Source organism: Panthera onca, chromosome A3, assembly GCF_046562875.1.
Source record: "Panthera onca isolate mPanOnc1 chromosome A3, mPanOnc1 haplotype 2, whole genome shotgun sequence".
Taxonomy (NCBI): Eukaryota; Metazoa; Chordata; class Mammalia; order Carnivora; family Felidae; genus Panthera; species Panthera onca.
Genome location: NC_138341.1, coordinates 21629787 through 21637789, shown reverse-complemented (window position 1 = coordinate 21637789; position 8003 = coordinate 21629787). Strand labels below are relative to the sequence as shown.

The following is an 8003-nucleotide window of genomic DNA, read 5'->3' as shown; positions in this document are numbered from 1 at the left end:
TACTTCTGTCTACCCTTGAATACGTACTGGAGCAGACGGTTTGTTTTGTTTTGTTTTGTTTTTTAGAAAAACCAAGTGTCTTTATTCCTGAATAGTTTAGTATGGCGGTGGGGGCCGGAGCCCGTCGGGAGAGCCCTGCATCGGCCTGGAGGCCAGCTGGAGGAGCAGAAGGTGCGAGGATGGGCTCCTCCGCAGTCGGCCCTGCAGGGGACGGCGAGCAGGCCAAAAGTCTGGACGAGGGGATGCCAGAGTCCCCCACCCGGCGCGCTCAGGCCGTGGCGAAGAGATTGCTCTGGGCGCCTGTGCCACAGAGGGGGACAGGGACGGCGGCTCGCCTGGGGCTGGGGTGGCGGGACGGAGCCCCACCCCAGGCAGGAAGCCGGGGGAGCCCCGCCGCCCCAGCTGGCTCTTTGGCCGGCGTAGACACTAAGGGCCGGTCGGGCCCAGCCCCCTGTCTACACCTGTTTGGGCTCCAGGTCCTCGTAGAGCAGGGCTCCGCTGAAGATGGTGAGCGGCTCCTCTGAGTGCGCCAGCTGCCCCATGACCAGGTCGATGCAGACCGTGTCTCCAGCCTGCAGCGGCAGGATGAGGCTGAAGACCCCCAGGGCGCCGGGGCTGGGCTGGCTCTCGGCTACTGGCTTATTCTCCAGGCCTTCAGGCTCGTAGCCACCGGAGTCTATGCGGGCCACGCCCAGGTTGGAGCGGGACAGCACGGCCTCCACTTTCTCATGCCGGTGCCCAGTCAGCACCGCGCTCAGAAAGTAGCGCCCGGTCAGTGGTGCTGTGAACACGCCTGGGAACAAGGATGGCAGTCAGGAGGGGAGACAGGTGGCAGGGGCCAGGGAGGTGTTGGGGAGCCCACCCAGAACTCCTGGACTAAGGAGGAACCTGCTGGCTCTTTTCACCTGTCTTCCACTAGAGTGTAAGTTCTACCAGGGCAGGGCATTTGGCGTTTTGTTCGTTACTGCGTGCCCAGCACATTACAGCATCCCCGGGGCCCCAATAAAGAGCTGTTGAACAGAAGCGCTCCTGCCTTCCCCAGCTCACCCCTTACCCAAGCTGTGGTGAAAATGGGTAAATGAAGGAAGTAGGGATCTCCCCAAACCAGAGCATGAGAAGATTTCCCCTTGTCTGAGGGGGCAAGAATGAGAACATACCACTGCACAGCCTTTCCGGTCTCCCCCATTGCCCAGCCAGCCTGCTTCCAGGCTTACCAGTCTCTGGATCGTAATAGCCCCCATCGTTGAGCAGGACTCTGTCGAAGGGCACTGTGCCTGGTTCAGACCGTGGCAAACTCAGGGCAGCTGAAAAGGCCACCAGGGGCACAGGGGCTGCTGGTGCCCCCTCCACTCCTGGGTAGGGGTAAAGGGGAGGGGGTGTCAGAGTGGATGCTCAGTGCAGAGCTGCCTGGCCCCCTTCCCCTCCTGGGTCTCTACCTCCAGGGCGGCCTGAGGCCTTCCATCCTCCAACCCCTAGTTCAGTTCCCCTCCCTCCAGCACCAGATGAGAGGAACTTACCCTGCTCTCCTTGGGGACCTGTGGGAAGACAAGAGGGAGCAGTAAGAAGGGGGCAGCTCTCACTAAGTCACTCAGCAAACATCTGCTGAGTCTCTCCACTGTGCTAGGCGTCACACAGACTCCAAAGCAGGAAGGGGGGTGTCAAGAAAAGGAGGAATAGGGTCCCTTCAGTGCAACTAGCCCCCAGCCTTTCACACCCTACATAGCCCTGTGAGCCCAGTCTTGGTCTTCAATACAGCAGCGAGGCCACCCTATCCAACTAGCCCATATAGTGACTGTCCCAGTTCCTAGTCACTCCCTGTCAGCCATATAGGACCCCCCCCCCCATTCCTTGCCCCTTTCCTCCTTTCTCTGTCAAATTCAGAATAGAATGTCGAGCCTGGGGCTGCTAGAGGAGTGGGGGAGTTCCCGCTGCAGTAGGAATCTCACATACCTGGTGGCCCAATGGGTCCCTTTTGTCCATCCTTGCCTGGAGGTCCTGGAGGTCCAGCAGGGCCTGGGGGTCCTTGTATCCCGGGAGGCCCTGGGGGCCCAGCCTCACCTGCGGGCCCTACGGTGACAAAATTCAGTTGAAGGAAAGCCACAAAAGGAGTTTCCAAAGGACAAGGAAAGTCATGGCTCCATGGACAGATGGTGGGGCACCTTGCTGCCCGTGCTGGATACCCGGCTGGCGGAGCAGCACGCCACCCCTGCCCACAGGCCTGTCTGAGCTGCCAGTGGAGAGTGGGGAGCCAGGAGCTTGGGTCATCTGTGGTGGACAAACCGACCCCCGGGACAGTGATGGGTCTGCCATTCATGCTGGGCAGAGCAAGGAGAAAGTAGATGAGATTAAGACTGGCTACTGTGGGGTAGGGATAGGAGAAAGAAAAGACTTAAAAGGGCCCCCCACCACCACCTCCCACCGCATGCCTTCTCTTGCCCCCTCACCAGTGAGGTCCTTCAGACTGAGCTGGTGAAGCCTGTCCTCCAGCAGCAGCAGGGAGCTGTTAAGGGCACCGAGCCGCCTGCCCAGGCCCGCCTGCCCCCCAAGCAGCTTCTCCAGCAAGGCTGCCTGCGTCTGGCTGGTGCTGTTGGTCTCCCGTAGCCCAGCCCAGAGCCCAGCCACGTGTCGGGAAAGGCCTTCACGCAGGCCCTGCAGTCCCCCCGCCACAGTGTCTAGCCGCTCACAGACTCCTTCAAGACGGCCCAATCGCCCCTCTAGGCTGGGGCACTGGCCAGCCTGGGCCTGTCCCTCTTCCAGGCCTCGGAAGCGCTCCTCACTCTCTGTAGCATGCTCCGTGGCCTCCTGTTGCAGCCTGTTAATCTCAGAGATGATACGGTCCTTGGTGGCTCCCAAGTCAGCCAGATCGGCACCCTGCCCTTCCACGGTGGTCTGGAGCTCGTGCAGTGAGTCATTGAGAGAACTGAAGGTGAGAATAACCTCGGACAGCTCTCCTTGCAGGGCCTGTAGGGCTGAGCCTGAGCTCCCCCCAAACACACTGAAGCCGTCCAGAGGCCCTCGGCTTGGTCCCCCAACCCCGGGGCCGGCCCCGGGGCCCCGTGGGGGTAACAGGGGGCAGGAGCAGCGCTCCACACCGTCCCGAAGGCGGCCCAGCTCCTCTTGGACACCACCACAGGCCCCACAGCCCTCATCCCCACGGGCCTGCAGGAGACCCTCCAGTTGGCCCAGCCGTGCCGCCGTGAGGTTCAGCTGCAGCGCGAACTCCGCCGTCGTCTCGTCCAGCGCGTCAACACGCCCCTGGAGCTGGCCCACGACCCCTTGCAGCTCCTCCAGTGCAGCCTGCCGGGCCTCCCCGGCTGCTCCCACTTCGTGCAGGCCTGAGCCCACCAGACGCAGCTGCCCCTCGCTGTCTAGCACCCTGCGCTCCAAGGCACTGAGGATCTCGCTCACCTGGGTGTCCTGCTCCCCCGGGGCCCCGGAGCAGAGCTGCCCACACGCCTGCACAGCCCCTGCCACCTGCTCTTCCAGCAGATCCAGCCGCCCACCCAGCTCTCCGCTCACGTTGGCCAACAGTCCCTCCAGCTTCTCCAGTCGGCCCCGGGCGGCAGGCAGCCAGTGGCCCAGGCCCCCAGGGCGCCCGGGCCAGCCCTCCTCCTGCTCCTGTGAGGGACCCAGAGTGGAGTTGAACTGGTCCTCCAGGCGAGAGAGGCGGGATGCTAAGCTGGTGTAGCCCGGGGGGTGCCCCCCCTGCCCAGCCGCTCCTCCCAGCTCGGTGCCTCGCCGCCCACTCAACACTGTCACCGAGCCGGCCACTACATCCAGCCTCCGCTCCAGCTCTGCCAGCCGCCGGCCCAGCTCCGGAGGGCAGCACTCCTGAAGGGGCCTGCGGCCCGCGGCATGCCCGGGGAGCTGCCGCTGCCGCTCCTCCACCGAGGTCAGTCGCTTCTCCAGCACTCGCAGCCGCTCTCTGTCCTCCTGCCGCTGCCGGCGGAAGTCATCCAGCCCCGCCAGGCACACGGAGCAGGACTCCTGCAGCCGCCGCTCCAGCTCCCGCGGCAGCTCCTCACTGTGGCCGGGAGGGGCCGGGGCCGGGGCGGGGGCCCTGCCACCGCCGCCACCGCCGCCGCCGCCGTGATGGTTGTTGAGATGGCCCAGCTCCTGGTCATGGGTGGAGACGCGGTTGTCCAGGAGCTGCAGCTGCTGTTGGATCTCAGTGAGGGTCTCCTGCACGCCAGGGCGGGCAGCTGCGTCCGCTGGCTGCTGCCTCCCGTTAAAGGCCGTCTCCACGGCCCTCTGGACGTCTTCCGCCAAGCGCCCGCTCAGTCCCTGCAGGACACCCCGGAGGCCCTGCAGCTCCTTTGTCAGGCTCTGCACCTGCTCCTCCAGCTGCTGCACCTTCTCTGACTCCCCAGGACCTGGCAGAGAGGCAAAGGCATAAGGCGGAGGGGCCGGGCCTCAGAGCTCAGTGCCTACCTCCGAGGCCCTGCCTTCCCCGGCTCCAGCAAGAGCTCCCGGCTGAGTCAGCCACTCCTTAGCTGGGTAATTTGGGCAAGAAAAGATGGAAAGAAACTCCATTTACTGAATGCCTCTAGGCCCTATTTGTAACATGGCTTCCCCCACCCCTTACACCAAACTCCACTGGACAGATATCACAGCTTTCCCTGTTCTGCGGACCATGAGACTGAGGCCCAGGGGACATTAAGGAACTGGGCCATGGATTACGAGTTTAGTAAGTGGCCGAGGCAAGTTTCAAACCCAGGGCATCCATTTGACCACCAAGTCTACTATCCAGAGTTTCTCTCAGACACTGTTGTCTCATCTGTGAAATGGGAATATGGGGAGGCACTGTGGACCTCATAACAGTGGATGTTCCTGGGCGGCAAGCACCTGTCCGTAACACCAAGGGACAGGCGAGATTCCGCGGGAAGCCTGCAGGGGCTCTAGCTGGACGGTGGGAGAATCAGCCAGAAGTTCCTGTTTCCATCATTACAGCATGACTATCTCCCTGGCAGGCAAACACAGCTCGTCTGTCCGCAGTGCCTGGTGCACACATGACAGGAAAGCAGGGGGGACTGCTGCATTCTGGGACCTGCAGTCTCCAGAGGCCACCGAGTGGCCTGGGACCTGTAGTCGGGTGCAGTGCATGCTAGGACTTGTAGTCTATCCCCGTGGTGAACAAGCTTCTCCCAGGAATTCCCCCTTCCTCCCGAAGTGGCTCGCAACTGGGAAGTATCTCGGCCACATGTGGGCGTGCGTGAGCACATTCTCTTTCTCAGCCTTTTTTTTTTTCTCTCCCTCTTTCAATCTGCTTCTGTCACACACACACACACACACACACACACACACACAGTGCATGGGCTTCATGGGTAGGCAGAGAATCTCAGTGATCTCACTTACTCCCTTCTATTCCCTTCTGACTTGGGGCACAGGGTTTTTCCCTTGACAACCTGGCCCCACATATTCCACCCGGTACCAGCTCCCACTTCTCTTCCCAGCGGCTCCCACACTCACCTTCCCCACCTAGTCCACTCAGGTGGCTTCCTGCACTGGAGCCGGAGAGGTTGGGGCGGGCGGGCCGGGGCCGGGGGCGTGGTGTGGTAGGTGCAGGACCCAGCGCTGGGGCAGGACCCTCAGCACAGTCATCGCCCCCATACCCCTGACAGCACCTCCACTCCATATCTGTCACTGTCTTGTAGGCCACTCGGTAGCGAGGACGGAGGAAGCTGCGGTACCTGGGAGAGGCAGAGGGAGGCCTCTTTACTCCTCCCTGTACTGTCAGTGACCCTGGGACCTGTCCTCAGAGATGGGCAGCTGCTGGTGGTGGACAAGGCCTGTCCCTCAGGCTGGGTCCCCCTTACTGTCCAGCATGTGTCTGTGCTCAGCTGACAGCTGTCAGCTTTCTGGCCAGGAGCCAAATCCCTGTTCTTCCCTTGTCCTATGCTGGAACCTCGAACTCCTCCTCTGGGGCCTGACTCAGCCCAGAGAAGGCATTTGGGGGTTGGCAGGGTGGTCTAGGTAACTTTGCCCTCAGTATCCGCCCCAAACTGTTGCCTCGGCATCTTCTCAAATGGTTCTGACCGAAGCCCCTGGTCCTGTCCCTTGCTGCCTGCTTTGCACAAATTCCCTGAGTTGGCTGCCCTCCTTCTGTCCTAGCCCAGCCCCACCAAGTACCCATCCCCCAGCACTGGGGCTCACATGATGCTGCGGGGACACTGGGGCTGGCCCCAGCCACAGGGCTGGTAGTCGGGCTTGATGAAGGTCTCCACTCCATCCTCAAGGACACAGCTCACTGTCCGGGTCACCACATAGGCACACCAGTTCCTGTAGGCACAACCCCACCTGGGCCCAAGGGCCAAGACACAAGCCCCAGAGGAGGGCCCAGGGGCTACCAGAGGGGCTGAGGGAGGGTCAAAAGATGAAGGGCCCCTGGGGACCTGTAGGAGCCAGGACTTTGGCAGGGCAGCTCCCCCCACGCTTTCCTGTGCTGTAAGAGTCGGTAAAGACTTTTCAAGACAGCAAAAGGAAGCACAGAATGGAAAACCACAACTATAAGAAGTTGATTCTCATGGCTGGGGGGGTCCTGGGGAGCCTCTGATTTCACACATTCATTCATGTCCCTTTCTGTCCCAATCCCCAGCCTAGCGTGGCCTGTATGAGCCAGCTGGCTGGGTCCCTCTGGTGATCCCCTGGATGCTGGCTTCCACCCACCCCTAAGAGAAGAGGACAGGGCAGGCAGGGGTCCAGCTCAGGGTTAAGCAGAGAATAAGCCATTGATGAACGCTGCCCCTCTCATCGCTTGCCGTTCTACACTCTTGGCCCCATTCATGCTGGCCTTTGATCTGTGTCCGGCTGGAGAGCCCGAAGGGACAGAGCAGCCACAGTGTCAGAAAGAATCACAGATCACTGGATGGGGCCGAGGAAGCCCTAAGAAGGGATAAAGGTCTGCCGGAGGATGCCAGGCTGGGACGCAACGGTCAGCCTGCAGGAAGGCCCGGCCCGTGCCCTTCAGGGGAGTTTTCCCGGGCACCTAACTACGGGTCCCCCTGAGGTAAGGGAGGGACCTACCTATTTAGGGGGCCCTGGAAATGCCCCACGGGAAGGCGGGCTTGTGCAGGGCCACCTGATGGATGGGCTTCCTCTCCCCCTCTTCCCTGCACTAGGGCATACGGCCCCGGAGAGGGTAGCCAAGGCGAGGACCAGGATACCAACCTCCTGACCCACCCTCCCACCCACCTCCAGCCTTGGGCTGGGACCCAGACTCTTACCTGTGGCGGCTGGCAGGCCGGGGAGCGCTCTGGGCCTGGGGTTCACCAGGGCTGAGGGCCCCGCCGCCCCCTGTGTAGAGGCTATAACCACGAGGAGGGTAGCTAGCTGCCCCCACGGCTGTGGTCAGCAGGCAGCAGAGGTAGCAGCTCCAGAGGGTGCTGGGGGCCATGGTGGGGGCACTCCGCAGTGGTCCTCAGAGGCACATCCCGGCCTGACCACTGGCGCCTCTGTCTGGAGCCGGGATGCCTCTGCTCCGAGGGACAGCGCCGGGGTCGGGTCCTGTCCCCAGCTTCCTGCCGCCGGCAGCCCCCAGCCACACGCCTCCTCCTTGGCCGCCTGGCCTGACCCCTCTCCCCCTCCTCTTTCCTCCTCAGGCTCCTGTCTGTCCCTCCCTTGGTTCCTTCCGTTCTCCTCTTCTCCACTTCTGAGGGGAGTTTGTTCTCTGTGCCCCCTGGCCTCCTGTGCCTGGTCCCTGCCCCTCTCAGATGCTGCTTCCTGGGCCTCCACCCCCCTCGCCCCAGCTGGCCCTCCTCTGGTCTCCCTATCTGTTTTCCCCAATGACCGGATCCTGGGGGTGACAGGGCTTTGCCCCTGTGGCTGTTCAGAGGCGCAAGAGTGGCTGTGGGGCGGGCCCTGGCCTCCCGCCTCCCTCTCTTGCTCACTCCCTTCCCCCCTGTCTGGCTGGCGGTCCAGCCTCCCCCTTCCTCCCCCCACCTCTCCAACCATCGTGCGCCACATCTGCTTCTTGTTAACTCCGGGAAAGAGAGGAAAAAAAAAGG

General features: G+C 62.4%; 1 protein-coding gene across 1 annotated transcript; it reads right to left on the bottom strand.

Moving 5' to 3' along the window:
* Positions 1-39: 39 nt before the first annotated feature.
* On the bottom strand, positions 40-7900 carry EMILIN1 (elastin microfibril interfacer 1). The gene is made up of 8 exons (XM_060650672.3): positions 7224-7900; positions 6154-6279; positions 5470-5690; positions 2445-4373; positions 1951-2067; positions 1518-1535; positions 1215-1352; positions 40-793 (listed from the first exon to the last, which is right to left on the bottom strand). Exons 1-8 carry the CDS (start codon positions 7391-7393, stop codon positions 456-458), a joined length of 3057 nt encoding a protein of 1018 aa, XP_060506655.1. The 5' UTR covers positions 7394-7900; the 3' UTR covers positions 40-455.
* Positions 7901-8003: the final 103 nt, after the last annotated feature.